Source organism: Anser brachyrhynchus (assembly GCF_964034855.1).
Source record: "Anser brachyrhynchus genome assembly, chromosome: 18".
NCBI lineage: Eukaryota > Metazoa > Chordata > Aves > Anseriformes > Anatidae > Anser > Anser brachyrhynchus.
The window spans coordinates 6,802,498-6,828,689 of NC_137711.1; the positions used below are offsets into that span (position 1 = coordinate 6,802,498).

Here is a 26,192-nt window from a genome sequence, read left to right on the forward strand (position 1 = left end):
CCCGCGCCCGAGCCGCGCCCCCGCAGCCCGCGGCCCTGCGCCCGCATCCCGCGGGGCCGCTCCGCTCCGCGCCGCCACGGCAACGGCGCCGCCGGCCCCGGGAGCAGCGGGGCCCCGCCCGGCGGGCAGCGCGGCGCGTGCGCGGAGCGGCGCGGCCGGGGGGCGCCCCCTGGCGGGCACCGGGCCTGGGCCTCCGGGGGCCTCGGCCTCCAGGAGCCTCCGGGTCTTGTCCCCCCCCAGTCTCTGGGCTTTGTCCCCCAGCCTCTGGGCCTCGTCCTCCATGAACCTCCGTGCCTCGTGCCCCCACAGCCTCTGGGCTTTGCCCCTCAGTTGGCTTCAGGCTTTGTCCCCGAGCCTCTGGGCTTTGTCCTCCATGAGCCTAAGGGCCTTGTCCCCTGCCAGCCTCCGTGCCTTGTCCTCCGTGAGCCTCTGGGCCTCATCCTCCACGAGCTTCTGTGCCTTGTCCCCCCGCAGCCTCCGTGCCTTGTCCTCCAGCAGCCCCTGTGCCTCGTCCCCCGGTGCCGGCCGTGCGCGCCCAGCAGCGCTGCAGCTGGCAGAGCAGGCCGGGCAGCAGCGAGTCCAGCACCGCCAGCCCCTCGGGCGTGCAGCGCAGGCCCCTGGGGGACAGCAGTGGCTGAGCCCCGGCCCCACGCAGGGACCCCCCCGCCCGGTGCCCCCCGGCGCTCACCGGCCGTCCAGGAGCAGCCAGCCCTGCTGCTGCAGCGCCATCGCCTCCCCCGGCACCCCGAACACAGCCCGCAGGGGCAGCTGAGGGGAGAAGCGCCCCCAGCGCTGCAGGGGGTCGTTAGTGGCGGCTCATTAGCAGGGGTCCCCCCCCCCCCCGGCGGTGCCTCACCTGCCGCGTGACGCCCTCGTCCGTGCGCAGCCCCAGGGCGAGCAGCTCCTCCAGCCTGCGGGCACAGGGGGTGTCGGGGCAGGTAGGGCCGGGGGGGACACAGGGGACGCCCCATACTCACTGCTCCAAGGGGCTCAGCGCCGCCCGCCTCCGGGTGCCGTGCCCGTGGCTCTGCACCTGCTTCATCCAGGTGTCGGGATCCGGCGTCTGGACGCGGGCCTCCCGCTGGCAGCTGCCCTCACCCCACGGCACAAACCTCCCGTGCGCCCCTGCGACGGCACGGGGAGGAGAGGGCTGCAGGGGGCACGCACAGCCCTGCGCCCCCTGCCCCGCTGCCACCCCCCGGGCTTACCCGGCCCCACGCCGATGTACTGCTCAGCCCGCCAGTAGGAGAGGTTGTGGGTGCTGAGGGCGACCTGCGGGACAGCGGTGCAGTGGGTGAGGAGGGGCAGAGCCCGCTGTGGGGGCACGAAACGGGGCGGGGGGGCCTCACCTTCCTTGCAAAATTGGAGACCTCGTACTGGCAGAAGCCGGCGGCCGCCAGCACGGCCCGGGCGGTGTGGTACATGTCGGCCAGGAGGTCCTGGGGGGGCGCGGGCAGGGCCCCCCGCCGGACCCGCGCCTCCAGCGCCGTGCCCCGCTCCAGCGTCAGCTGGTAGAGGGCCAGGTGGTCGTCGCACAGCCCCAGCGCCGCCTCCAAACACCGGGCCCAGGCCTCCCGGCTCTGCCCCGGCAGCCCGAAGAGGAGGTCGATGGAGGTGCGGCCGGGGAAGAGCCCCCGCGCCACCTCCACCGCCGCCCGCGCCTCGTCCGCCGTGTGCTCCCGGCCCAGCAGCCGCAGCTCGGCGTCGTCCAGCGTCTGCGGAAGGAACGCGATGGCAGCGGGGCCGCGGGGGGCTGCGGGGGGCCGGGGCAGGACAGGGCAGCCCCTCTCACCTGCACGCCGACCGAGAGGCGGTTGACGCCGGCCGCCCTGAAGCCGGCGAGGCGCGCGGGGCTGGCGGAGCTGGGGTTGGCCTCCAGCGTGACCTCGGCTCCGGCAGGGAGGTGCGCGGCCTCCGCGGCAGCCTCCAGCACGGCGGCGATGGTTTGGGGGCTGGCCAGGCTGGGTGTGCCCCCGCCGAAGAAGACGGAGGTGACGCTGCGGGGACAGCAGGGAGGCTGCAGGTGGCCGTGGACGGGCCCCGCGCCCCCCCTGGGACCCCGACCCAGGCACCCACCTCTGCACCTGGCCGAGGCGGAGCAGGGTCCGGGCCTCGCGCACCAGGCAGGCGCGCACGGCCGCCTCGTCCACCGCCGGCACCACGTACTTGTTGAAGCTGCAGTAGGAGCAGTGCTTGCGGCAGTAGGGCCACTGCGGGCACAGGGCGAGCGTGGGGGGGCGGCCGGGACCCACCCTGGGCAACCCCCGCTGCCCCCCCATGCCGCTCACAGGCTCAAGGCACGCACGCCGTGGGTGCCCCCGTTGGATGCATGGCGCAGAGACCCCCGCAGCACCCCCACGTGTGTGGCAGGGGGACCCCCATGTGCAAGCCCACCAGGTCCAACATGCAGCCCCCCCCCCCCCCGTGTGCACCCCCGAGGTCCCACGAGCAGCCCCCCCGTAGGTGTGCAAGCCTCCAGGTGCCACACGAAGCCCCCCTGGTGTGCCCCCCAAGTGTGCACCCCCCACTTCCCACGTGCAAATCCCCAAATCCCCCTTGTGGGCACCCTCAGGGTCCCCTGTGTGCACCCCCCGCTTCCCAAGCATGCACCCCCACTTCCCATGTGCAAATCCCCCCCGTGCGCACCCCCAGGGTGCCCCGTGTGCCCCCCCCGCGGTTACACGTCCCTCCCCGGTCTCTCACATGCACATAGAGCGCGGCTGTCGCGGCTCCCCCCGGAGCCCCCGGTTCTGGGCCCGGCCCCGCTCCGGGAGCCGAGGCCCCCCCCGGGCCGCCCCCCCGGGGCCGCCCCGCAGCGAGCGCGGCCACCGCCGGGCGCCAGCCCCGCACCGCCATCGGGCAACGGCGGCGCCGCCGCTCCGGTTCCGCCCCCGGGCCCGCCCCGCAGCCCCGGGAAGCCGGGGGGGGGGGCCGGGGGGGGGACAGGAGGCGGCAGGGAGCCGTGTTTCGCCCGGTGCTGCGGGGCGTGTGCCCGGGGGGGCGTGTTCTCCCCGGCTCTGAGCCCAATTCGGAGTCACTCCGCGACTTTAAGCTGAATTCGGAGTCGCTCCGGTTTGTTGCAGCGAGCGATTCGCAGTCTGCCCCGGAGCTCTGCCGAGCACCCGCAGTTTCCATCCTTCCCTGGTTGCCCCGCGTCAGGAGGCAAAAGCCCCTGGGCAGGGTGCGGGGGGCAGCACCCCGAGGTGTGCCCACAGCGGGGTGCCCCCAGGTGGGGCGCGAGGATGCGGCCGTGCTGGGGGCCAGGGCGATGGGGAAGGGGGAACGGGGAGAGAGGAGGATGGAGCTGGGGGGGTGCCTGCAGCGCCCCAGCAGGGAGGTTTGGGGACGGGGCTGGCGTCTGCCCCATCCAGCCCCGCGATCCCACAGCTACTTCCCTGGGCACCCGGCTGCTCCTCGCGGGCTGCCGGAGGAGGAAGAGGGTTTCCACCCCCCAGCCGGCTCCGTGTTCCCGAGAGCCTCCGCTCGGGGCAGCGCGAAGCCGGCGCTGACGGCGCGAGGCATTGCGTTTTCTCCATTTCACTATTAATAGCGATGAAAAACGCCCGTGACAAAGGGAGTTTCGCAAAGGCCACCGCCGCAGATTCCTGTTCCCAGGCCAGGAGCGGGTGTCTCAGAGGCACCGCTGACGCAACCCTCGCCATGCTGGGAAGAGTCCCCGCTGCTGGGAGTTTCCGAGCTTACCGCAAGTGCTATAAGACGGGCACGGGCTGTGCAGAAGCCCAGGAGCTTGCACATGAGCCCATGCGCTGAGGCTATGCTGCGAGCTGCGGCGTGCGGCCCTTTTCCTTCGGTGAGTATTCGCGGTGCGGGGCTGCAGGAGGCCGGAGAGCTGCGCTTGGAGAGCAGCTGCCTCAAAAGCCTCCGAGGTGGCTGCAGGACAGGGGAAACGCTCAGGGCAGGCACAGCGCCGGGCTCGGGGCTTGTGCTCACAGACGCTGCCGCTGCTGGGAGCGGGGATGGGGGCGCTGGGGGTCTGCACCCCCCGTGCTGGCTGTGACCGGTGCTCGGTGCATCTCTTTGCAGACCTTCTACCCACACAAGCCAGCGTTGCTTCGGACTTCAATTCGCACCAGCAAAACCCGGAGATCCCAAACTCGGGTGAGTACATGGGGCACTCCTGGGGACCAGGGGCTGTGCAGGTGAAGCTATCAAACAGGCACAGGACAAATGCCTCTCGTTAGGAGCCGGCCTGTCCTGCACCTGGGTTAACGCTGGGGGAAGCAGAGGAAGGGAAAAAGTCCTCCTCCGAGGGGGTTTACAGTTCCTCCTCCAGGCAGGAGGGGTTGCAAGGATCCTAACACCTGAGTTTCGCTTGCTTAGCCCAGGGTGGGCAGAGGGAAAGTGGTGGAGCATGCTGACACCAGCCCCGCGGTGGGGTACTATCTGAAACGGTGCGCTCCGGAGAGCTGTGACAGCAGCACAGGCCCAGCCCCTGGTGCTAACGTTCTCGCACACTTTTCTTTCAGAAAGCAAGCACGAACCAAGGTCTTTTTGTCCGATTGGTCTGCTTCCATGGGTAGAGCCGACAGCCCAGCTTGGAGAGCCAAGACAGAGACCTCGCTGACACCGCACGTCTCCCCCTGCGCAGCATTTCTCATCACCCAGCAAAGAGAACACCAGCCTGGAAGTCGAGGCTCTGTCACTCACCGTCTTTGGGAAGGAAACGGGGGGAGACAGAAAAGGAGGCCGGTGAGAGTTGGCAGCAATGTTATCTGCGTCCCAGCTGGGGTGGGACACTTAGGGCGGGAGGGAGAGGAGCTGCGCTCTTCAACTCCTCGCCTCAGTGTTTCATGGTTGGGAGGTACCAAATAACTCCCGTAAAAACGCTGTCCCAGGTATTCTCTGCTTTGCACTTCCGATGGGACAGGAAGTTTGGTATTTCTGTAAAATGCTTACCGTCTGTCTTGTCCGAAACAATAAAAATATGCAACACCGAATCTATGTTGGAGAAGTTTATTTGTGGGTCACAAGGCCCCCGCGAGGCCTGGGAATGGGGCTAGCTTTTCCAGCCAGCTGTAGGGAGCCGCTTCCTACGTAAAATCTCTCTCTCTAAAGCCCCTGCCCTTCATTTCAAGTTTATCAGGTGTGTCGTTTCACCGGGCAATGTTACATGACCTACGAATCTCAACAGCACCCAAGCAGAGAAGGTACTCACTGTGTGAGGCTGCTGTGACTTAAAATATCAGTAAAAATATCTTACCGACATCTGTTCAGGCCTACAAAGTCCTCTGAAATGTCTGTAGCCAAGCTGCTCGAAGAGACACAAGGTTTTAGAACCTTCATAAGGTCTTACAGTAACAGGACAGGATTCCAGAAATAAGCATCCCTTCCTCACACCGCAGTATTTCTTTTGGCAAAGAAACAAACCTAACTGGGAAAAAGAGGCTCTCTGTTTTATTAACATAAAAGTGCCATCAGGCTGATGGCAGGGAGAGAAGCCCTCCAGCGCTGATCCTGAGGCACAGGTGAAAAGCAGACATAAAGCTGGCTGAAGCAAGTCTGATTTATCCCTTTTTTTTTTTTTTTTTTTTAATTCTGCCTTCCTGAGCTCAGAGCTGAAGGTGCTTCTCCATCTGCTCTCTCAACTTGTATTTCTGAACCTGGAATAAAGTGGAGGTGGAGAGGCTCAGACAGCAGACGGCACAGGAGGCCATGGCTTCCTCCCTGCCGCAGCCCAGCTCTTACCTTGCCCGAGACGGTGAGCGGGTACTGATTCACAAACACGACGTACCGGGGGATCTTGAAATGGGAGATCTGGGAAGAGAAAGCCAACAGCTACACAACCTGCCAGGAGCAGCGTATCCAGCCCGCGCGCTGTTGTAACACCCGCTGTGCGGTGGCCAAACCGGATCACCAGCTGCTCTAAAACGCTGCAGATCATCTGCAAAAACATTTGCAAATCCCCAGCTGCTGCCGGGTGTGATGCTCTGGCAGGGAACAGAACAACTGGGCGCACAGGAGCGCGAGACCTACCTTCCCTTTGCAGAAAGCCTTAATGTCTTCCACGGTGCAGTTCTGCCCGGCTCTCAGGCGGATGCAGGCACAGACCTCTTCTCCCATCACCGAATCCTTCACGCCAACCACCTGGGTGGGACAGAAGGACGTGAGAACCCTGGAGACATCCCTGTCCTCCCGCGGGCTCACTGTGCCTGCAGGGTGTGTGTGCTGGCCCACGAACCCTCAGCGCCGCAGGATGCCCGGGCAGGGGCTGGGTGGCTGTACGTGGGGCGGTTTGGGCTACTAAAAATCCCACTAGAGCTTTCTGCGTGCCTTCAAAGCCTCCCGGAAGGACTTCCTTGCCGTTTGTTGGAGGAAGTGTGTCACAGCAGGCACCCAGACGCCAGCACCTTCCTTTGCTTTTGCAGAGCGATAGGAATCAGGGCTGAGTCAGACCCGTAACAGGGGCCCGTCATCTTTCTTTGTGCCGCCGTTTCCCCAAATGTGAATATGGGGCAACAGGTTTTATAACCAACGAGGAGACTTGGGAGACTGCTTCAGCTGCCTGCTTTGGGATCTCCAGATGAAATGGCAGGCGAGGGATGAGGTAGAATGAAGGGATTTTTTGGAACCCTTATAACGGCAGCGTTCAGCCCACCACTGCCTGTGACACCGGCACATCACATTGCTCCATGCAGGGGCTGGGCTTCCCAAGCTCCATCTCTCAGTTTTGCTCACGGTATTTCACCAGAGTCCTACTGTCATCCCCTGCTTTGAACCAGTATCTCGAAATCCTAGAGACACGTCAACCCTTTTGAGTCCAGAGCAGTGACATAAGGCCCTAGAAACTACATAAACAGGGCTGGTTTGCAACCCATCTGCACGGGGACTGTTCCAAGGAGAGATGCTAGCCTGGCACAAGCACAACACTTACTAAATAACTGGTTTATTTATGGGGAAACTTGTCTGGCACAAAACCTGGAGGAAAACAATCCCAGCAGATTGGGAGCAGCTGCTCAACGTTGCAAATCATTTCTGTCTTGTGAACGGATAAAACTGAGTCTAACTCCTCATCTCCAGGGACTCGTTGGAGGAGTCTTTTTTTGATTTAGGAGCTTAGAGTAATTAATTATCAGTAAAAACTGTCCTCTCAGTCTGCTTTCCAAGTAAGAATTTCAGAGAGCGTTATGAAAGTGGACAGGCAGTTTAAAAACAGAAGAATGGCAGCTGTTGCTCCGCAGATGTGAAGCTGTTGCACAAGGAGTTTGCCTGAACTTGTGCACCCCGTACCACGGAGAGGAAAGACCCAGAAGCTCTGCCTGCCCCTTCCTGGCTCTCCCAGCTGCCAGACAACATTACACTAAAGGAGAAGCTGAGAACAGAGGAAGCAGTCTCAGGCATCTTTGCGTACAGACTTCCCACCACATAAACCACTGCTGCTCCTCCCCTCCCGCTCGCTCTCACTCACCTGCACCTCCTCAACCTTGGGATGGGTGTGGAGAAACTGCTCGAGTTCTGCCGGGTAGATGTTCTCTCCTCCCCGAATAATCATGTCCTTGCAGCGGCCGATAATACTGCAGTAGCCGTGCTCATCCAGGCTTGCGATGTCCCTGCAACGACACCACAGTCCGAACCCTACCCCGGAGAGGTGGAACAATGACTGGTACGCCCAGCCAGACTGCTCTGGGGGCCAGGTCTGGTTATCTGGTGGGTAACGGCTGAGATGCCACCTGACCACGTGGAATAAACTCCTGCAGAGCTCGGAGAGCTCCCGCTACAACCTCCAGTCATTGGCAGCATCTCCACAAACACCAGGGCTCACGGGGAGGACACTCCCGCTGTTGCCATCCTCATCTCTGCTGCACAAACCCCAGACCTGCACCTCTTGGAGGGAGCGCAACCACACGAAGCGTGTCCCAGCCTCCAGGAGCAGTTTGCACCGAGGTGCTGGAAGCACTTCTCACGTTTCGTGGAGAGGGACCGACAGATCAAAGCGCTAAATCTGCTCAGTTTTCCCCACTTTGGAACTCCCTGCCAAACCCTTCGTGTGTGCCTAGATCCCCATCCAGCGCCACCAGGCAGGACGGACTCAGAAGAGCAGGTTTGCTTCCAGACTCACCCCGTTTTGTACCACTTATCATCGGAGATCACTTCCCTTGTTCTCTCGGGGTCGTCCCAGTACCCCAGCATGACGCAGTAGCCGCGGATCTGAAGCTCCCCAGCAGTGTTCAGAGGCACGGGCTTCCCCGTTTCTGGATCCTCAATTTTTGCCTACAAAGGAAGAGAAGCAGGGCCCTCGGGGTGCTGAGCCAAACGTTACAGCAGGCACCCCAACTCCAGCACTGGGTCTGCTGCAGACGGAGGACCTGGAGCAAGCGGGGAGGGTCCTGTTCACCTCTGTGTGGGGGAAGATGTATCCCACCGTCTTGGTTTTTCTGTCAATGCTGTCGTTGGGGAATCCCATGAAGGTGACAGGGCTGTTTTCTGTGGTCCCATAGGCAACCTGCAAAGACGAGAAAAGAAGCATGCCTCAAGGTGAAAGGGGGCAGCGCAGCTCCAGGCTTGGGAAAGACGAAGCTAGTGATGACCACAAGGGGGACGGGGGTTGGATGGGAAGAGGACATTTTCATAAATCATTCAGGGCACCGTCAAGCACCTGCCCTCCTGGCTCACCAGTCACTCCTGCCAGAAAGACACCTGGAGCAGACAGGAGGCTGCAGAAGCACCGCACCTGCCTGCCATGGCGTCCTCCATCATTGCTCTCCAGATCCCCCACCCAAGACACTTGGGGTGTCATTGACTTTTGACAACCCAGTTACTTTTCCTGGAGGAAGGCCAAGCCTGCCCTCCTCTTTTTTAACCTCCGTGTGTCTCCCCGAGCCCTGCCCTGTCTACTCCCTGCCAGATACTGAACTTGCCTTTGTGCCCTTGCGGCCATCTGCTGGAGGTGCTGAGTTCACCTTGCATCTTCTACAGCTCGGGGCACCTTGGACATCACTTCGATAAAAGCCTGGAGCCAGCAGCGGGTTCCTGTGGGAAACCACGTGCCCCACCGCACGGCCGTTTGCTCCAGATCCTTTTGTGCAGACATCAGCTCCTGTAACCCTCCTACAGGCATCACGAGGCTGCACGGCGCTCAGTGCAGCTGCATTTACAGATCGAAAGCCTCACAGCAGGACAAAAGCTTCTCGCTGCTAAACCTCCCTCACCGCTAATCCCAGCGGCAGGCACCGAGTCACCTCGGCTGAAGGTCACTTCTCCTCGGGAGGAAAATTCCAGCTCTTTATGCCCAACTCAGTGGCCCGTCGAGCTCAGCAGCTTGGAGATGGCAGGAGCCAGGAAAGAAGTGCTCTGGGCAGCTCCGAGCTGCGGCCAAGAGCACCACGCTGGAACTGCTGCTTCACCTCCAGCTTCTGGAAGCTGCGTGGCAGCAGTGGGATGTGCCGGAGCACTCTTCTGGTCTCTCCAACTCACTCAGTGCATTGTGCGTTAGCACCGGTGGCTGCTTTGCTGGGAAAGCATGGCTGGGAAAGGGCTGATGTAGGAGTGTTTGCTCCTTTCTCCTCCGTGCCTTCAGACTGACACACGAGCAGCTCCGATCCACTGAACTGCAGCAGGGCCCTTGCCCTTAGGGCACACGGCCTGGGGTCCACCGGGCTGCAAGGGCACGGGGACACCATCAGGGCTCTGCGTGGTGCTCACCAAACTCCAGGCACCGTGCTCAGACTAACGAGGCACTTCACAAAAGGACTGTGGTGGAGCATCCCGAACAAGCTATGCCTACGTCCTGACCGGGCTCCACATCATGCTGGGGGGAGCGCTTGGCTCTTTCTGCTGCTCCAGGCTCACGCTGGGCACAGCCTGCCGTAACGTCTGATGCTCTTGTTCGACTACACCGGGGTCAGCGTGAATCTGAGCTGGAGATTTGTGGGAGCCTCTTCTTAGCCAGGGATCTGGAGGAGATCGTCTCCAGGATGCTGCAGGGACCATCTGGTGCAAACTGCTCTGCTAGGAGCCTGGCAGCCCGAGGGGAGCGACTGTAAATAGGCTTCTACCAGACGTAATGATAGCTTAGCAGGCGGGGAGGAAACCTACAGCGTTTAATGCTCAGAAAGGATTTCGCTTCCACCCACTAATATAAGTCCTGTGGCTGGATCAAATGACTGACGAGACACAAATCCAAGATCTTAAACGCTTATTAAAAATCCCAATGCCTTTGTTTTTCTGTTTTACTCTGCTGGATGTATTGGGATATCAGCCCCAGGATCCCGGCCAAACCCTGACTCAACCCCTTCTGCCTCCCCAGGTCGCTCCAGCACTGTAAGCGGAGGCAGCAGCACGCTGATCCCTCGCAGGGCGCTGCTGCGGGTGCCGCGGCCATGCCGGCTCCGCCGGCTGCCTGGCGGCATGCCGTGCACCGCGAGCACAGCCACACGGCCGGGCGCTGGGGATCCGTGCCGTGCCCTGTGGCTTGTCCCCATAAACACTCTCGCGCCTTCAAGACTGGAGGTGGCATGGCTGGCGTCGCCAGAAGCCCCACCGCCGGAGTGACCCCAGGGGAACGGGCGCCTCCTGACCCAGCCCAAGGAGCTGTGCGGGTCTAAAACCTCCACCTCGAGCTCCCTGCTGGGGCTGCTGCTGCTCCCTGCCTTCCCCGCCAGCAGCCAGCACCGCTCCGCAGCTGGACACCACGATGGTGCTCCTGTACTCCTGCATTTCTCCTCCCTTCAGACAATATTTCTCTCTGGATAGCGCTTTCCTCGTCTGTGCGCCCTGGGTCCAGGCAGAGGCTGAAGCAAGCCCCCCCAGGCGCTCTGCTGTCCTTCCCTCCCCTCATCGGACGCGTGGCGTTTGCTCCAAGGGCTCCTTCCAGCCCAGCCGCAGCTTGTGTCAGCACGAGATGAAACCAGGCTTCCACAAAACCCCACACGCCAATTTAAGCTTGGAGATAGCCACGAAGATTCAGAGTTTTCAAGACCCAAAGGGACACTTAATGCTCATCTAGCCTTGTCATCCCGTGTAATTCAGTCCAGAAAACCTCACCCAGTAATTTCTGCATCAGATCCATAATTTCCACTGGAGCTATATCTAGTGTCAAAGCAAAGCTTTTAGGTGGCAAAGAGCCCGGCTCGGACTCTTGGCTTCGAGAGGAGCTATGAGAGAACAGAATAGAATTGACTTTAAAGCCTTTTTTTTTTTTTTACTGTTAGGGCTGCAAGTGACCTCCCAGTGCCCGGTGAGCTGATCAATCCTGCCTTCAGCAACGACAAGGACAGCTCCAGAACAAACTGCTGCCTAACTTGTTCCTCCTGACAAGAGATTCATTCTCCGTGAATCCGAAGTCTCTGTCTAAACTGGGAGTAAAAAGAACGTCTTAACAGAACGGTGTTTTTTAAAGCACATTTCAAAAACATTTCCTGCGAGCACTGTTTAAACAGCGGCCACTGTGGAACAGGCAAAACAGCCCGAAGAAGGCAGCGTCTAAAAATTAAAAATAAAAACAATCCGACTCCAGTCTCCTTAGTAAACATGTGGACAGCAGGCTGAGCTGGTGGGTGGAGAGGGGACTCTGAAGACCCGGGGTTTTTCCCAGCCGCGCCGCTTATTTATTGCATAACTTGGAACAAGCCTCACCAGCTCCTTGCTCATCAGTTTTCCCAAGCACTCGATGGCAATAAAACCAGCCGCTTCCCCTGCGCTCGACTGCTGCTCCAAGGCTGCAAGAAAAGGGCAGGTTGAGCACTGCAGCACCCCGGGAGGGGTTACGCCGGGTGGGACTGGAGTGGAAGGCCGGCTCGGCAGCAGGACGCGAGGGCCCCGCAGGGGAACCCTCTGGACCCAAATGGGGTTTCGTGCCCCCTGTCACCACCCTCTGGTTATGCCATCCCGGAGAACGGTTCCGGGACTCGAACCACCAAACTAAAAAGCACAGAAACCGAGCTTCGCTGAAGACAATACTGGCCTCAGAAAAGAGAAGCAAATTGACCATGAAATAATAGGGATTTTCAGACTTCAAAGAGGGCGTAACAAACAACGGAAAGCAGCCTGACAACCCGAGAGATGTGCTCCGGGACCTCGGACAAGCTCTTTGAACCCTGCTCAGCGTAACATTTCGGATGGATCTCATTATTCCTAAACCCACGCTGACTGTTTTGTCTCAGATATCTCCACCAAAGTTAACTGCAGCCCTTCCCTCAGCAGCCGGCCCCAAACTGTTCTCAGCCGAGCAGTGATCTTTCCCCATTCACTTGCCCTGAGTTTTGCCGTCCCCTGGGGGCGTTTATCTCATTGCTTTGGAGCTATCCCACCATCCCAAATTGTATCGGAATATTCCTGAACCTTCAGGTCAACTTTGCCACTGCAAAAACAACTTCTGATCATATCCAGCCTGTGTCACATCGAGATTTCATTTCCTGCCACAGCAACAGTACCATCTTTGTGTCAAAGCATCAGGACACAAACAAGCAGGTCTTGTAGGACGAACCAAGGGTGGCCACCCCGCTGGCATTTCTCCCCACACGAAGGGCTGCCAAGCAGTCCCAGTTTGGACGAGGCTTTGAAAGTTCCCAAAAATATCAGGTGCCCAAAGCGCTGGCTTTGCGCTGATGCACGCAACGGCTTTGCCTCGGGAGGAGACCACTGCAAAAACGGCAACCCAGCTAGCGGGGGCCGGCAGGCTGCCGCTGAAAACCGGCCTCCTGTGATTGCACAGTCACTCCCGTACAAACTGCTCCCTGCGGTCTGCAGTTAAAGCTTCCCCTCTTCTTTCCAGGCTGATCAGAAGTCTCAAGGCTTGCAAGTGTTTCCACAGCCCTGCCAGCTCTGCAGAAACACTGCCCAGAGGCAACCAGCAAAGGCACGTGCAGGAACTCGGTGTTTTATCGGAGGCTCGAGGGAAGGCCTCTGCTAGGGGATGAACTCCCCCTGGTGCTGGGGTGCCGCTGCGGTTAGGAAAGTGGAGTGAAAGGAAGAAGAGAGAGGGAACATGAAGAAACAATGCCTTGCAAAGGCGGAAAAGCACTGGTTTGGGGGTATTTGAACGCTCAGAGCTGCTGGAGGAGGAAACTGGCCCAAAGCCTCGGTGTGGGGGGAACACCCCGCAGACAGGGAGAGCTCAGCCCCCGAAGACACAGCTGGAAGCCCGGTGTCTTGTTTCCATGCCGTATAAGAGGTTACCATCTTAAATATTCTCACAGCACGTTCCTACAGCCTGTGCAGCTACCGGAACCACCGACTTGCCAGCTCCCCCAGCAGCAAGGTGGGGCGGGATGGGACGGCGAGGTCTCGCTTTGGCCGGGGACAAGCAGGGATGCTCACTGAGCGGAGCTGAATTTCTGTTCTGGGAACAGCGCGGACTCACGGCTGGGGAGCATTTGGGGAAGTCAGGAGCCTCAGGGGGGCTGATCGGTGGTGGTGTGCTGCTGGAGAGAGCTGCAGCGCTCTTCAGAGCGCGCAGGCGTGCAGAGGAGAGCAGAGCCAGGCAGAGCAGCGCCCATCCGGGGATGGCCAGGGCCCTGGGGGGCACAAAGCACGGCCGGGGAGGCAGCGAGGGCTGGGAGCTTCCCAGGGGAGGCCCAGGGCATCGTGCAGTGGGTGATCAGATGGCAGATCTCCTCCTGCCAAAAAAGAAAGCCCGGGCCCCAAGGCCAGATACACTGGTGCCACATCAAGGTGATTGCTACTGATACGCATTGACATGCACAACTAGATCTGGATCCCCTTAAAAGCTGCGGAATCAGGCTTAAGCAAGCAGTGGAATATTTTAACACGGAGTAGTACATGTGCAGCTGTCTTTACATACCAGAATTGTTAATGCTAACAAAAATAAAGATTAAACATGGAAAAGACCATCTCCAATGTTGTATCAAAACAGCCCTGACCTGCAGCAGCAAAGCAACACCCCAAATCTATATTTGTACTGTTTCAAACACTGTATTTATTTGCTCAGCCCGCAACGCCTCCAAGAAGGAGAGGAGGGGAGGCCAACGTTTGCAAATGACTAGGCACTGTGAGTGTTTGCAGAACTGTTAATCAATTAAGAAAGAGAGGATCGCGGGATAATCCCGCCTCTTCTGCCATGTCCCAGCAGCACTGGTCCCAGGGGAGCTGCGAGGTACGGGGCTGGCTGGGACCCAGGTCCCTGCGGCATCCTGCCCCTGCAGGGGGAACGCTGACACTGCTGCCATTGTCACCACCAGGCTGCAAGCCACCCACGAGACACGAGCGGGGCGCAGGCGAGCTTTTGAGGATCGCTGTATGTTTGCTGGCCGGCCTGACTCATCCCCCAGTCAACGGCTACGAAATCCAGAGGGGGAAGGCCAGGCCCTGCCAGCGAGCAGCTCAAAACACAAACAGCTGGGAGCCCAGGGGCCTCTCCCCGCAGCCAGGCGAGGTGCCAGTCCTGGCAGATGCCAACCGGCTCCCGCCACAGGAATGTGCTCACCGAGGCATGGAAATGAAAAACATTAGGGGAAAGAACTTCCTTTTATTCAACATTTGTGCCCGGAGAAACGGAGCCGACGAGCAGACACCTTTCCCCCAGTAGCACTGCCCTGCTGCCACCCCGCAGCAGGACCAAAAATAACACAGCATCCTCCTACCTCTGCTGCTGCGCTGACGGGGCTGGCAGGGAGCTCTCCGGGGCAGGGACGTCTTCCCAGCAGCACAGCATCAGGGCAACTACCTCATGGCAGCACCGCGAGGAAACGCAGCGCTTACCTGAGTCCAGAGCCTGACCCCTCCAGCCACAGCACGCGTATCCATGCGGGGACAGAGGCTCCCCGTCCCCCAGAGCCTGCGACCTCAACCCTCAAATAGATAAAGGGTAAAAGAACGGGAAATTTATCCTTGGAGGAAGAAAGAATAGAGGGCGGTTTGAGGTCTCTCTGGTTTAACCTCTGAAAGGGGTCTTGTTCTAGAAATACACGTGGGTGGAATGCATTTATGGACGGAGTTTGCAAGGACCTCACCAGCTTTTAGCTCCAACCTGACCCAGGCTAGCAGAAATCTCTGCAGAAATGGTAACCTGTCAGCCAGTAAATCTTTGCAAGGGGATAAGAAAACCAAGGATCAAACATCAGCTGCGCTCAGGGAGGAAGCACAGATCCACTTCCTAGCTTCACTGTCCAACGGAAACAGCCTGAGCTTTAAATCTCACCGATCAGTTGCTCTTGCACAGCAGAGCTGGGACACAACTTTCAGGAATTGTTCAACAAACGGTTTCAGGTCAGACTAAGGCAGTTGAACCTGCTCAGAGAAAAATCAGTCAGTGGAAAGAGAATGTTTTAGAGGTGAATTGTTTTCTTTTCCACTCCCTGTCTGGGCTTTACTAACGGGGCACTCTGGAGGGGCACTCTCAGTCCTGATCAACCTGGAGCAAAGGAGGAAGATACGGAGGGGTCTGTGCACGCCTTCTTTCACTGCCTCAAAGGTCTGAAGACACTCAGAGAGATTCCAGTGGCCAAAGCATGTGCCCAACTCGGTAGCTACTGAGTCAGGCGTAAGCAAAAAATACTGATCAGCATTATTTTGCTCGAGAGTTCTGAATTCTGCAGTAACTACAGCAGTCGGTGCTGCAGCAGGTCCCTCCGGCAGGAGCCCGGCGGTCCCACAGTGACAGCACCTCTCGGGGGACGAGGCAGGGAGAATTGCTTCACGCTGAAGCGAGCGAAGAGGCCCCAGCTGCTCACCAGCAGGGCGTTGCGTGTCAAGACTGAATACTGGAAGGCTGACACGGCCTGGTTTGCACCGAGGTCCCCCGTTACATCATCGTTCAGCCGATCCCATCTGCCCCACGGGCTCGCCAGCACCGACATTCACACCCCAGAAGCCCTCTCTCTCCCCCCCGTTAGTCATGCAGCGAAAACGCCGCTTGAACTGACAGCTGCCGCCGGAGCTGGGGCTGCCAGGCCCTTTGCATAACGCCGTCTGGAGCATGCTCGGTGGCGCTGGCTGATTCCTCGGTGCAACAATGGAAAAACCCAGAAATCTCTGTGAATAAGCCAGTCTGTGTCCTAAGGCAGCCCTTGGATTTCCTCCCTTTCTTGAGACTGTCTCGCCTCTGCAAAAGCTCCACTGGGGCTCCGCAGCCAGGCTGAGCAGCAGCGAGCTCAACAAGCTCGCAGTTATGTGCTCGGCTCCCAGCTGTTTGCTACAGCCAGGAACTGGCTGCAAATCAGTTCAAAATGTTCCACTTCCAAACCCCACCCCGCGACTCCTGGATCTCTCCCCTCGCACTCACAGGAGCAGGCGCTGGGGCTTTTAACTGCTTTGCTGAATGTCTGTGTCAGGAGAGCGGGGGAGATCCCGTGCATTAGCACACCTCTGCATCTCGACGTCTTGCAACGGCTCCTCCAAGACCGGCGCCAACACGGCCCCGGCCCCTGCTGCAATTCCCTCGCTCTGCAGCTTCTCCATCCCTTTACCCATGCCTGAGTCTTTCCCTGCCCACAGCCTCGTCTTGAGAGCACTGCCCTGCACCTCACCAGAGTCGGGCCCGCCGTCAGCACCACCGGCCGGCATTTCTTCCTTCAGTGTCACGTCCACCAGCCTGTGCCCCACCGCTTCCCTGCGGGCTCTGCCTCTGCCCCGTCCCTTGTTGGAAGGCAATGGCCACTGCTCCCCAGTTCCACGTGCCGAGAACCCCCCCTCGTGTCACACCCCATGGGGAAGACACAGCAGCAATGAACAATAAACGTGCTCCCTTTCTTGACCAGCTCCTCGGTCAGCCTAGATCTGAAGGTCTTCAACCCAAATTTGCATTGCAAAAGCACCCCCGGTGCTGTTGACCACTGGCATGACACCATCTCTCTCCCATCTTCTCCAGTCCCTGCTCAAGCAAACTCCTTTGAAATCAGCAAGACAAAATCCTCCAGAACCCCTCCTCTGTGATAACAGGAAAAGGTGCTTCTCCCCCCCAAAAGTGCTTCTCCCCTAACTGACCTACGCCACCGCACAGCCCGGGAGCCTGCTGAAAGCTTCAGCACAAGGACAACCACCTACGGACAACGAGGTGACTGCGAAGAGCAGCCGCGGTCCTCGCTGGGCACCCTCAGGCTGCCGTTCAAGCGGAACAGGTTGCTTTTCCCCCGCTGATAGATCTGGGCCCCACTTGGCTCAGCAGGGATCGGAGAGGTTCCCCACCGAGCAGGTTTGCGTCTGTTCTTCCTGACCATTTGCCTCCCTGTTGCAAAAACTACCTCTGCGCGGCTACTGCTGCAGCGGAGCCCGGCAGCGCCGAGGACATTCCTCCGCCCGGTGCCAAGGGGTTAAGCTCGCAGTAAGTTCCCAAAGCCACTTGCTTCCAACTGGCTGCTGCCTGCGGTTTGTGGGAAGGGATTTTGCTTTTTAATAACATTATAAATAGGGCTGTGTTCAGCATGCTGCAAACCCAGTTACTCTCTCTCTCCCACCCATCTCCCTCCTCCTCCTGCTGCTTCTCTTCCCGCCACACCGATTCCAGATCTGACCATGAATCGGTCGGGCTTCTTCCTCGGTGTCCTCCTGGCATGTCTCGCCTGCATCGTGCACGCATGTCCCCCGAGCTGCCACTGTCACGGTGGAGACCTGCAGCACGTCATCTGTGACAACGCTGGGTTGAAGAAGATCCCCAAGGTGCCCGAGCAAACGCGGCTGCTCAACCTGCAGAAGAATAATTTCCCCGTTCTGCCAACCAACGGCTTCCGGGACATGAAAAAGCTGGTGTCCCTTCACCTCCAGGGCTCGCGGATCAAAGAGATCTCGACGGGAGCCTTCAGGGGGCTCAAGAGCCTGGTCTACCTCTATCTCACCGACAACCAGATCAGTGTCATAAAACCAGGAGCCTTTGATGACCTGTCTGAGCTCACCTACCTGTACCTGGACCAGAATAAGATCCCAGACTTATCCAAAGGGCTCCTCTCCCCTCTCGTCAACCTCTTTATCCTGCACCTAGGCAGCAATAAAATCCAGGAGCTGAAACCAGGGGTCTTCAGCGGTGCTAAAGACCTGCGCTGGCTCTTCCTCTCTGACAACTCCCTCACCAACCTCCTGCCTGGGGCCCTGGAGGACGTGGAAAACCTCGCTGTGCTCCACCTGGACAAGAACCAGCTGAGCAGCTACCCCGTGAATGCCATGAGCAAGCTCCGAGTGCTGGAGGAGCTGAAGCTTTCTCACAACCCCATCGAGGTCATTCCCGACAATGCCTTCCAGTCCTTCGGGCGGTACCTGCAGACTCTCAACCTGGACAACATGAAACTGAAAAAGGTGAGTCCTTTCTCTTTCCCTTTGCTCCGGATGGGAAAAACTGGGCTTGATTCTCTCCTTTCCGAAGCTCTCAGTTCGTTGTCCCTCCCCCAGTCTGCAGAGGAGAGGGGGGATCCGGGCCTACAGACAGCGAGGCACGGCTGAAAAAAACCCTTACCCAGCCCAAGCGAGGGATGAGAGATGTACCCCACCCTTTTGGTGGGTTGTTTTATGCAAACCCAAATTATCTGGGGCTGATCAAACTCCTTGGAAAGGCAACGCATTCCCTCCTGAGCTGGAGGTCACACCAGTCACTGGGAAAATATTCAGGGTGCTCCAGGACAATCAGCAACCTTCCAGCATCCCGGACTGGGGCATGGGATGAGAGCCAAGCATCTGCCTTGCACACAAGGGGCTGAAGGGCACTGCCACCTTGCAGAGCTGAGCTGCCCGGCCTCCTCCGTCCAGCTGGGTGCCCGTAGCTGGCTGCAAGGGGGGGATTCCTCAGGAGGGGATGCAAGCAGAAGCTTTTTACTCCTGCCTTGCAGACAGGTAGACACGTGAACCTTCACCTTCACCTCCCCCCTGCCTTCCAACCTTACACATTATAAAGGAAGGTTTGTTTATTGATGCTCTCTCCAAAGCAACTCTCGCAGCACCTCACAAAGGGGCCCTGTTCCCACTAGGGAGGAGGAGGGACATTCAGGTATCCCGGCAAAACAACCCCCTTCTTTTTCTGTGAGGAAGCACGGTCCATAGTCAGGGGGCATCGCACCCAGGGAACTGCTGGCATGGGGACCTCTGAAATTCCGGGCAGCAGTGCAAGAACAGAGAGGAGCACAGTGCAAGAAGAGCAGCACCCTACGGCAGTCTGACGGCCCAGGTGCACCCTGCGAGGCTGGAAAGGGAGGGTGCTTCTGCGGGCAAAGGAGAGCAGTTCTCCCCGGGATGATGCTTGGCCAAGAAGCCCAAAGACAAAGAGCAGCCAGGTAAGGCAGGATAGCACTTCACAGCACAGCAACACCCACTGTGCGAAGAAAGATGGGATGAAATAGGGAATTTCTTGGCAACAAAGGGCAGCTCGAAGGGTCTCGGGGGGTGAGGACATCATCTGTAAGTCAAAGAACAAACCCACTGAAAGCTACCACAAACAGAGCACACCAGAGCTTCACAGGGAACACAGAAAACTCAGGAAGTGGAGTTACAGCTTGCCCAGGTGGAAAGCGACACTAGCTAAAACAGGTTGGTGCAGCCCGTCAGTATTTAAGCCCTTGCCCACTCCCAGCACTAACCTCTCCAGGATGGCAGTAACCAACCCCAACACCTAAACCCAACCTGCTGACCTCCCTCGGGGGGGCATTACACGTGCTGTCACATCACTTTTGTAGACTCAGTTTCCAGGCAGTCTCATCATGCACAAGTCAAAAGTTACAGCCCAGATGTCCCACCAGCTGTACAGGCACCAGGGTCCCGAGTTTTGTGTTGAAGAAATCTGACTGACTCACGGTGCTGGGGTGCTCCAGAGAATCAACTGCCCTCGATTCCATCAAAGGAGCATCAGCAAAACTTGAAGTCTATGAATCTCGTCTTGTGTAGCAATGGTCAATTAGAAGACCATCTGTAATATTCATATAAGAACGGATCAAGGAACTGCACTGATATCTATCAATCCTTATTCAGTATGCCTTCAAGACTCCTAGCTAGACAAACATGATCTGCTCTTTGATGGTGTCTGCAGCTTCTGTCAAGTCAAGGAAAACACCTTTCTTTCTGAATCTTCTAACCCAAAGCACGATCCCAGATCATAACAGAGCTTGAGGGACTCAAGACACAATTATGCAACAGCCAAAAAAGAGCTGGAAAAGGTCCTGATACCCCAAAGAAATTGCAGAGGTTTGCATAGAAATTTATAAGGACTGGCCAGAAAGCAAGGTTTAACAATTCTAGACAGCAAGAAAGACTTTCTTTTCAGTGACCACCTGGGGACAGGGCTCTTTTGCAGCCAGGTGCCTCCTTTCCTCCCCAGTGGCCTGATAAGACACCAGTTTACTGGATCAACACTTACCAGTGATGGCCTCTGCAGCTTCTGGGCTCGCCTTTTTTTTTTTTTTCCCTTCAAGAAAACAAAGTCCCCATGCCAGCTCCGAGCTTTCTCTTCTAAACTTCAGCAGACCTCATATCCAAATGGCCCACGTGCAAACTTTGTAGACATCTAATAGCAGACATCTAATCACAGGGGCCACATGACCTAGGAAATCACTTTAAGTGCTGCTGACGTCTTAACTGCAGCTCTTTTTCCTTCATAAAAATAACGTCCTTAGTTTTTCCTTGCATGGTTGCAAAGTTTTAGAGCCGATCAAGTGCAAAACTGTTCCATGTGACACTGTCACAGCCCCCATGGCACTGGAGCAGAACAAGGATAGCCCCTGGGCTGCTCTGCAGCTCTACAACCACCGAATTCCCTGTCCCCAGTCACCTGGGGGCTGCATCGCGTGGGCCAGGACCCACTGCCTAACTCAACAGGAACCAAGGTCATGCAGATCCTGCAGGCTTTACCTGCACCCTCTCGTCATCGCAAAAGAAATTACAACAGTAATCCTCCGTTTAGATAATGGGAAATTCACCAATTTCTCACAAATGCCCGCTCTGGCAGGAAGCACAGGGGCTGGGAGAGGAACGAGCAGCTGAGAGAGCACCCCACTGTCCAACCCAGCACAACACCGGGGCAGCCAGGCTACCACCCCGCTGTACAGCATGTCAGCATCTCACTATCAGCACAGTAAAGCCCACCACCACCAGCCCAGCTTTGGCCCCCCGAGGCCAGCAGCACTGACTGCCCAACAGCTACAGCCCTTTGGGATTCTCTTAGCTAAGCTCTAAACCTATCCAACGTTGCTTAATTTGGAAGATCGCTGAAGTTCATGGCTTAAAATAGCAATTTCCCTCCGACAAGCTTTTCAGCTTAGAGAGCTTGAACACACCCTGATGGTCCTGTCTGAAGTGTGACTGAGCGTGTGAGCTAGCCAGGAATGGAAGCCCAGGTCCTGGACTCTCAGGGTTTCTGGTAGACCTAGCGAACCTCCTCTCTACGTTTTTGAGAAAGCTTTTCCCTGTTTTGAGAAAGAGGGAGGAGTGGTTTGTCGTGGCCAAGGTCGTGTGTCAACAACCCCATCTCTAATTCATCACCTCCAAGAAAGTCTGCGTTGAGGGGTTTGCTTTCAAGAAGAAACTTTCCAACCTGAGTAACCATTGGCTGCAAAAAACAAAAACAAAAACAGAAATGAGGCCTGAAGGAAAAGAGAGGAGAGGGCTGCAAAGCTGGGGCCACAGCCAAGCAAAGCTTAAGCAGGGGGAGCCCTCCCTTAAAGGCTACCCATTAATCAAGTAAAGACAGGTCTTGCAGCATCCCTTGCAAAAACCTACTAGAAATGAGAAAAAAAAAAGGAGGAGGTTGAGGTGCTGGAAACCTGCCTCCATTTCTGCACTGCTCTGATGCCAAGTGTAACTTTCCACTCGGAGCCCTTGGGCACTGCCAAAGTCTACAGGCCCCTCAGACGCCACAAACACTCCCTCCTTCAGCCGTTCCAGGACAGGGCAGGCACCAGGCACTGGGAGGGTTTCCAGCCTTGGAAAGGAATATACCCAGAAAATACCTTCTTTTAGAATGGAGAAGGATGGCTCAAAAATCAGAGAGGACTGGCAGACTCCGCTTTATTTAGGGGTCTAGCTGCAAAGACAATCCTGCATGGATTTGGGATGTAGTCCTCTTCAGGTAGGAGACTGTCTGGGAACCCCCCAAGCATGACACCTCTCCCTTAGGTCTGTAGAGCTTCCAGCGAGCCAGGACTCTCGCCTCACCCCATACGCTTGCTCTCTCCACACTTATGCCACTGAAAATCTTGAATGGAAGCACTCAAGAACCAGGGAAAACATCTCCCCTCCTCTAACTCAGTGCTGCTCAGCGTAAACCTGTGTTTAGTTTGCAGACAACGCGTTTGCTGGTGTGACCGTTCTGAAGACCGCTCACCTGGAGAACAACCGGCTCACCCAGCTGCCCCGCAACTTCCCCTTCGACAAGCTGGAGACCCTGACGCTCTCCAGGAACGCCTGGCACTGCAGCTGCCAGCTGGCACATCTGCGCAAGTACGGCACCACTCGCGTCTTCCCTCCCCTACCTCCTCGGGGTCTGTCTCCCCAGGGTCCCCCAGGCTGTGCCAGGCAGGAGGGGATTGCCGAAGGCTGCTGCCTGCCTGCCCGGCAGCTCTCCCCAGCCTGCCACGCGTGTGTGCGCGGTGTGCGCAGCGTTCTTGGCGTGCCGTGCCCCTTGTAAGCTCCCCGTGTTCTTCCTCCTCGTGTCCCAGGTGGCTGAAGGGCAACCGCACCCGCACGGAGGACACGTGCTCCACGCCCGCGCAGTACCGGGGGCAGTCCATCAGAGACACCCCTGCCCTGCGCGCCTGCAAGCTGCCCACCAAGAGGTCCAGGAAGGGAAGCCGCCATTAAGCACGTAAGAGGGCTCACAGAACCGCTCCCTATCGACGGGGCGCAGTCACGTCTCACACGGGCACACAGCTAACCCCAGGGCCACCAGAGTTACTGGGATTTTTGCCTCAGATGGCAATAACGCTCAGATTTGCCTCAAAACTCACCTGCTGGCGCATCACTCAGAGCTGCTCCATCTCCTGGGAGGTGCTGGACTCCACACGCTCTCAGAGCAGAGAACGTGCCTGGAGCACCAGGGAGGGAGTCAAGCCCATAAAGCAAACACCAAGCTAAGGACAGGCCTGGGGCAGCAAGTGAGGGTGAAACACGTAATTAGGTGTCAAATGAAGGGTGGATTTAGCCCACTTCCAACCCTGAGACGGGATAATACACACTTTACCTTCCTAACTGAGAGGAGATGCTCAGCCTTTTGCCCTAGTGAAGGTCCTCCCAGGTCTGGTTCAAAAGCCAGGGCAAGACAAGGCTGGGAAATCTGGCCCCAGGCCGCCCAGCCCACGTCTTCCATATGAACACAAATATCTTCCAGGAGGAGCAGCTCCCAGTCCAGCACCTGCCTTTTAACAACTACCGGTCCGTCCAAGACACTCAGGTATTCATAAACAAAGGCTGGTGCCTTCAAATGAAGGTCCCAGAATGGGGAGGACCGAGACGGTAAATACCCGTTGAATAAGGTGTTCTGGGCCAGAGGGTGATTCAGGAGACAGGGCTGACTTCCCTTCGAGCGGTGAGCTGCTGACATCTACCAATCCAAACACAAACTGTGAAAAAGTATCACGCAAACACCTTTAACAACTGGAAACTGCTAAGCATTCAGTTCAGAGCACAGAGCCACAAGAAGGCCACAACTGTCATCACTCCACCCCAAGCATTTTTCTTTTCCCCATCCCGGGACTAGATTTGGAGCTTGGATGGATTCCAAAGGACTTTGGATGAGCCTGCAAATCTGTAAGCTTTTGGGAAAGGAAGGGACCTTTGCTTATTTGTTAAGTAAAGTACAGAGACCCTGCTCTGCACTGTAGGAACAAGAGCTGTCACCGTGCCCTCTCATATAGGAAAGGACCAGACAGGAGCCCAAGGCCCAGGTACGGCCGTTTGGTCCCCAGTTCACCAAGGAGGTGCATAACAGAATGGAGAAGGTAAATTTACGACCGAAATGTCAGGGATGGTGCCAGTGGCTCTGAGCATTCCTGAAGCGATTATTTATCTTGTAGTGCCAGAGGCTTTATGGATTAGACATGGAAATACCAGGCGTTCCATATAGGGCGGGTAAAGTTCCGCACTAAAGATGGAAAAACTTCGGTTTCCTAAACCACAATACTTAAATGTGTTTTATTCACAGACCTGGCCCTTCTTAACCTTCTTCTCTCCCTGTCTGAACTCAATTTCAATTCAATCCCCTATGACAAGAGTAAGAAAATCATAACAATACCTGGCTCTCCTATAGCACCTTTTACCCAACAAGTTTAGTAGTGTTAGTGAAATAAAAACCTATTTATTGCAGTCTTGCAGAAGACAAAGCTCGGTACCCTCAGGTGTGAGTGCCAAAATGCAAGCACACAAACCCAGTTCAGTGCAGTGACACAATTTTCAGGAATATGAAGCAACTCTGACCCCATTGCGCACCTCCTGAGAGCCAGGCAGCTTTCTCAGCTGCCAGCTGTGTTCTACATACACAGGTACGCATTTCCGAGATGAACAGTGACTTGGGTCGCTGCACAGGAACCACGTTTCAGATGAAAGGCTGCTTGGCACTTTCTAAAAACTCTATCTGCTCTGGAGTTTCAGAACTGGGGGACCAGAATAATCCACTGCTCTTGAAGTCCCTTATTAATCTTATTTCACCGCTCTCGGGTTTCTTCCTTTACAAAGGAAGTGCTCGCTGGCTATGAACACTTTGGGTCAGATACTCCAGAGCCAGATAGCAAGTTGGCAGAAGAGGTTGGAGACAGGACTAACACAGCTCCTCTACTGTGGGAGCTTGTTATGGCTTCTTGACTGCTAATTCCTCACTTTCAATTATGGGCTTCACTCACTCACTGAACATAAAAACAAACAAAAGCTCTGAGTTTATTTATGTGCTTAGAAATGCCCTTAAACATGTGGACTTCTTTTTTTTTTCCCCTAGCAGGCCCTGGTATGGCCTGTCCTGGTGACCGGTCACTCCAACCATCAGAAAACTACTGACTTCCGAGTCCTTCCTTAAGCTTCTCCTACCTATCAGGAAACATATCTGATATATCCGAACACCTCCAGCCTCCTCCGAATCCCCGCTTCTCTGCTGATCGCAGGATGGAATCCACCTTCTCAAGCTTTTCCGACATCTATGTATTTTAAAAGAGGCATTTTAAAAACCTAAACTATGCATGAGCATACTAAGACAAGCTAAGCTAGATCCTGCCGGTAAAACACAGTCATCTTTCCCAGAGGCAAGGTAACCACACCCCTGATCAATCCGTTTGTTTTGATTGATCCTACAAGCAAGTAGGAAGGCAGAAGCGTTCTCCCCCAGCTGCTTGATCAGGAAAATTGGTCTCAAGCCATGCAAAAAGACTCCTCTGCCTACCCCCGGAGGGGATCCCTGCAGGCCAGGGCTGAGGATGATAGGTGAAGCGATGCCCACCGCCCGGTGGCTCTAAGACAGAGCTGCCCTTTTGCTACAAAAGGCAGCGGTTTCCCTAAGTCAGCCAGAAATCTCCAAGTGAAGCAGTACTGGGAAAGGCTGAAACTGAAGCAAGCTGAGACTGGATTCCCTCCCACTCTGTGGGGTCTCCCAAGGTACACGCATGTCCAAGAGGAGAAGGTGTGCACCGCGCTTCAGCACCCCTCCTCCTCTCTCTGCCCGTACTCCAGAGGATCTAGCAGGACACCAGGATGACTGTGGTTTATTGTCACGGCTATTACAATACCACAGTTGCAACTTAACTGTGTTTTTTAATCCTAAAGAGTTATATAAATATATGTATATTTATTCCTCTGTAACTGAGTGTAAATGACCTTTAAGAGGATGAAATCTCCTCCGTTTCCTACATAGAAATCAAATTGTATATTTTCTTATGTACATCTTCTGTATAAAGCTCTTGCTGCAAAGATGAATTCGACAAGTCTCCCGGTGTCTGTCTGAGGGCTCAGAAGTAACACGAGACCGGCGGAACAAATATAGACTTAATCCTCTTTATCCTATGGGCACAGTGACTGTTTGGGAGAGGAGGGCTTTATTATTTTTCTCTCTACAAAGCAGGAACATGTGACACCTAGTGAGTCCCGGGCGGTTGTAGTAATGTCTGAAAATATTTTGGGAAGCCAAACTCCGGCCTACTATAAAAATAGGTGGCTGTCATCTGACAGAGTCCAGGGGATGGCACCGGCTGGTGTTTTCAGCTCAGCATTAAGAGCATCACATCCAGGAAAAAACTCTGGCTGCCTCTGAGACAGCTCCAGGACGGATGCCCTGGCCTCTCCTGGTCCACGCCAGAGCACACAGTCATGCCTACAAGGCTGCTGGTGCTGGC

At 56.8% G+C, this 26,192-nt stretch overlaps 3 protein-coding genes and 1 long non-coding RNA gene across 12 annotated transcripts in view; 2 read left to right on the forward strand and 2 right to left on the reverse strand.

Annotated features, from left to right (window-relative positions):
• Positions 1-165: 165 nt before the first annotated feature.
• RSAD1 (radical S-adenosyl methionine domain containing 1) lies at positions 166-3,301 on the reverse strand. Of its 6 annotated transcripts, XM_080560413.1 has the most exons (11): positions 2,704-3,297; positions 2,077-2,210; positions 1,793-1,997; positions 1,350-1,715; positions 1,209-1,272; positions 978-1,125; positions 857-911; positions 689-792; positions 476-617; positions 356-427; positions 181-310 (listed from the first exon to the last, which is right to left on the reverse strand). In XM_080560413.1, exons 1-10 carry the CDS (start codon positions 3,133-3,135, stop codon positions 380-382), a joined length of 1,698 nt encoding a protein of 565 aa, XP_080416539.1. In that variant the 5' UTR covers positions 3,136-3,297; the 3' UTR covers positions 181-310; positions 356-379. The 6 variants fall into 6 exon arrangements, 5 of the variants coding, with proteins under 5 accessions (XP_080416541.1, XP_080416538.1, XP_080416537.1 ...); XM_080560415.1 differs by having other exon boundaries at positions 166-427; positions 476-550; positions 2,704-3,301; XM_080560412.1 differs by having other exon boundaries at positions 166-427.
• LOC308179779 lies at positions 3,188-5,392 on the forward strand. 2 transcript variants are annotated; one of them, XR_013940525.1, is made up of 4 exons: positions 3,188-3,203; positions 3,551-3,811; positions 4,045-4,119; positions 4,488-5,392. It is a non-coding gene; the product is annotated as an uncharacterized lncRNA (long non-coding RNA). The 2 variants fall into 2 exon arrangements; XR_013940526.1 differs by lacking the exon at positions 3,188-3,203 and adding an exon at positions 3,214-3,229.
• ACSF2 (acyl-CoA synthetase family member 2) overlaps positions 4,961-26,192 on the reverse strand; it is a 41,978-nt gene continuing 20,746 nt past the window's right edge. For all 3 annotated transcript variants that reach the window (XM_080560394.1, XM_080560393.1, XM_080560392.1), the window contains exons 11-16: positions 8,354-8,461; positions 8,078-8,229; positions 7,427-7,568; positions 5,995-6,105; positions 5,707-5,775; positions 4,961-5,621 (exon numbers count right to left, since the gene is read on the reverse strand). In XM_080560394.1, coding sequence (XP_080416520.1) covers positions 5,571-5,621; positions 5,707-5,775; positions 5,995-6,105; positions 7,427-7,568; positions 8,078-8,229; positions 8,354-8,461 — 633 coding nt within the window. In that variant the 3' untranslated portion in view covers positions 4,961-5,570. The remainder of the gene's footprint in view (positions 5,622-5,706; positions 5,776-5,994; positions 6,106-7,426; positions 7,569-8,077; positions 8,230-8,353; positions 8,462-26,192) is intronic.
• On the forward strand, positions 9,004-25,770 carry CHAD (chondroadherin). Its single transcript, XM_080560444.1, has 4 exons — positions 9,004-18,201; positions 22,160-22,323; positions 22,542-22,687; positions 24,809-25,770. The coding sequence occupies exons 1-3, from the start codon at positions 17,428-17,430 to the stop codon at positions 22,681-22,683; spliced, it is 1,080 nt and encodes a 359-aa protein (XP_080416570.1). The 5' UTR covers positions 9,004-17,427; the 3' UTR covers positions 22,684-22,687; positions 24,809-25,770.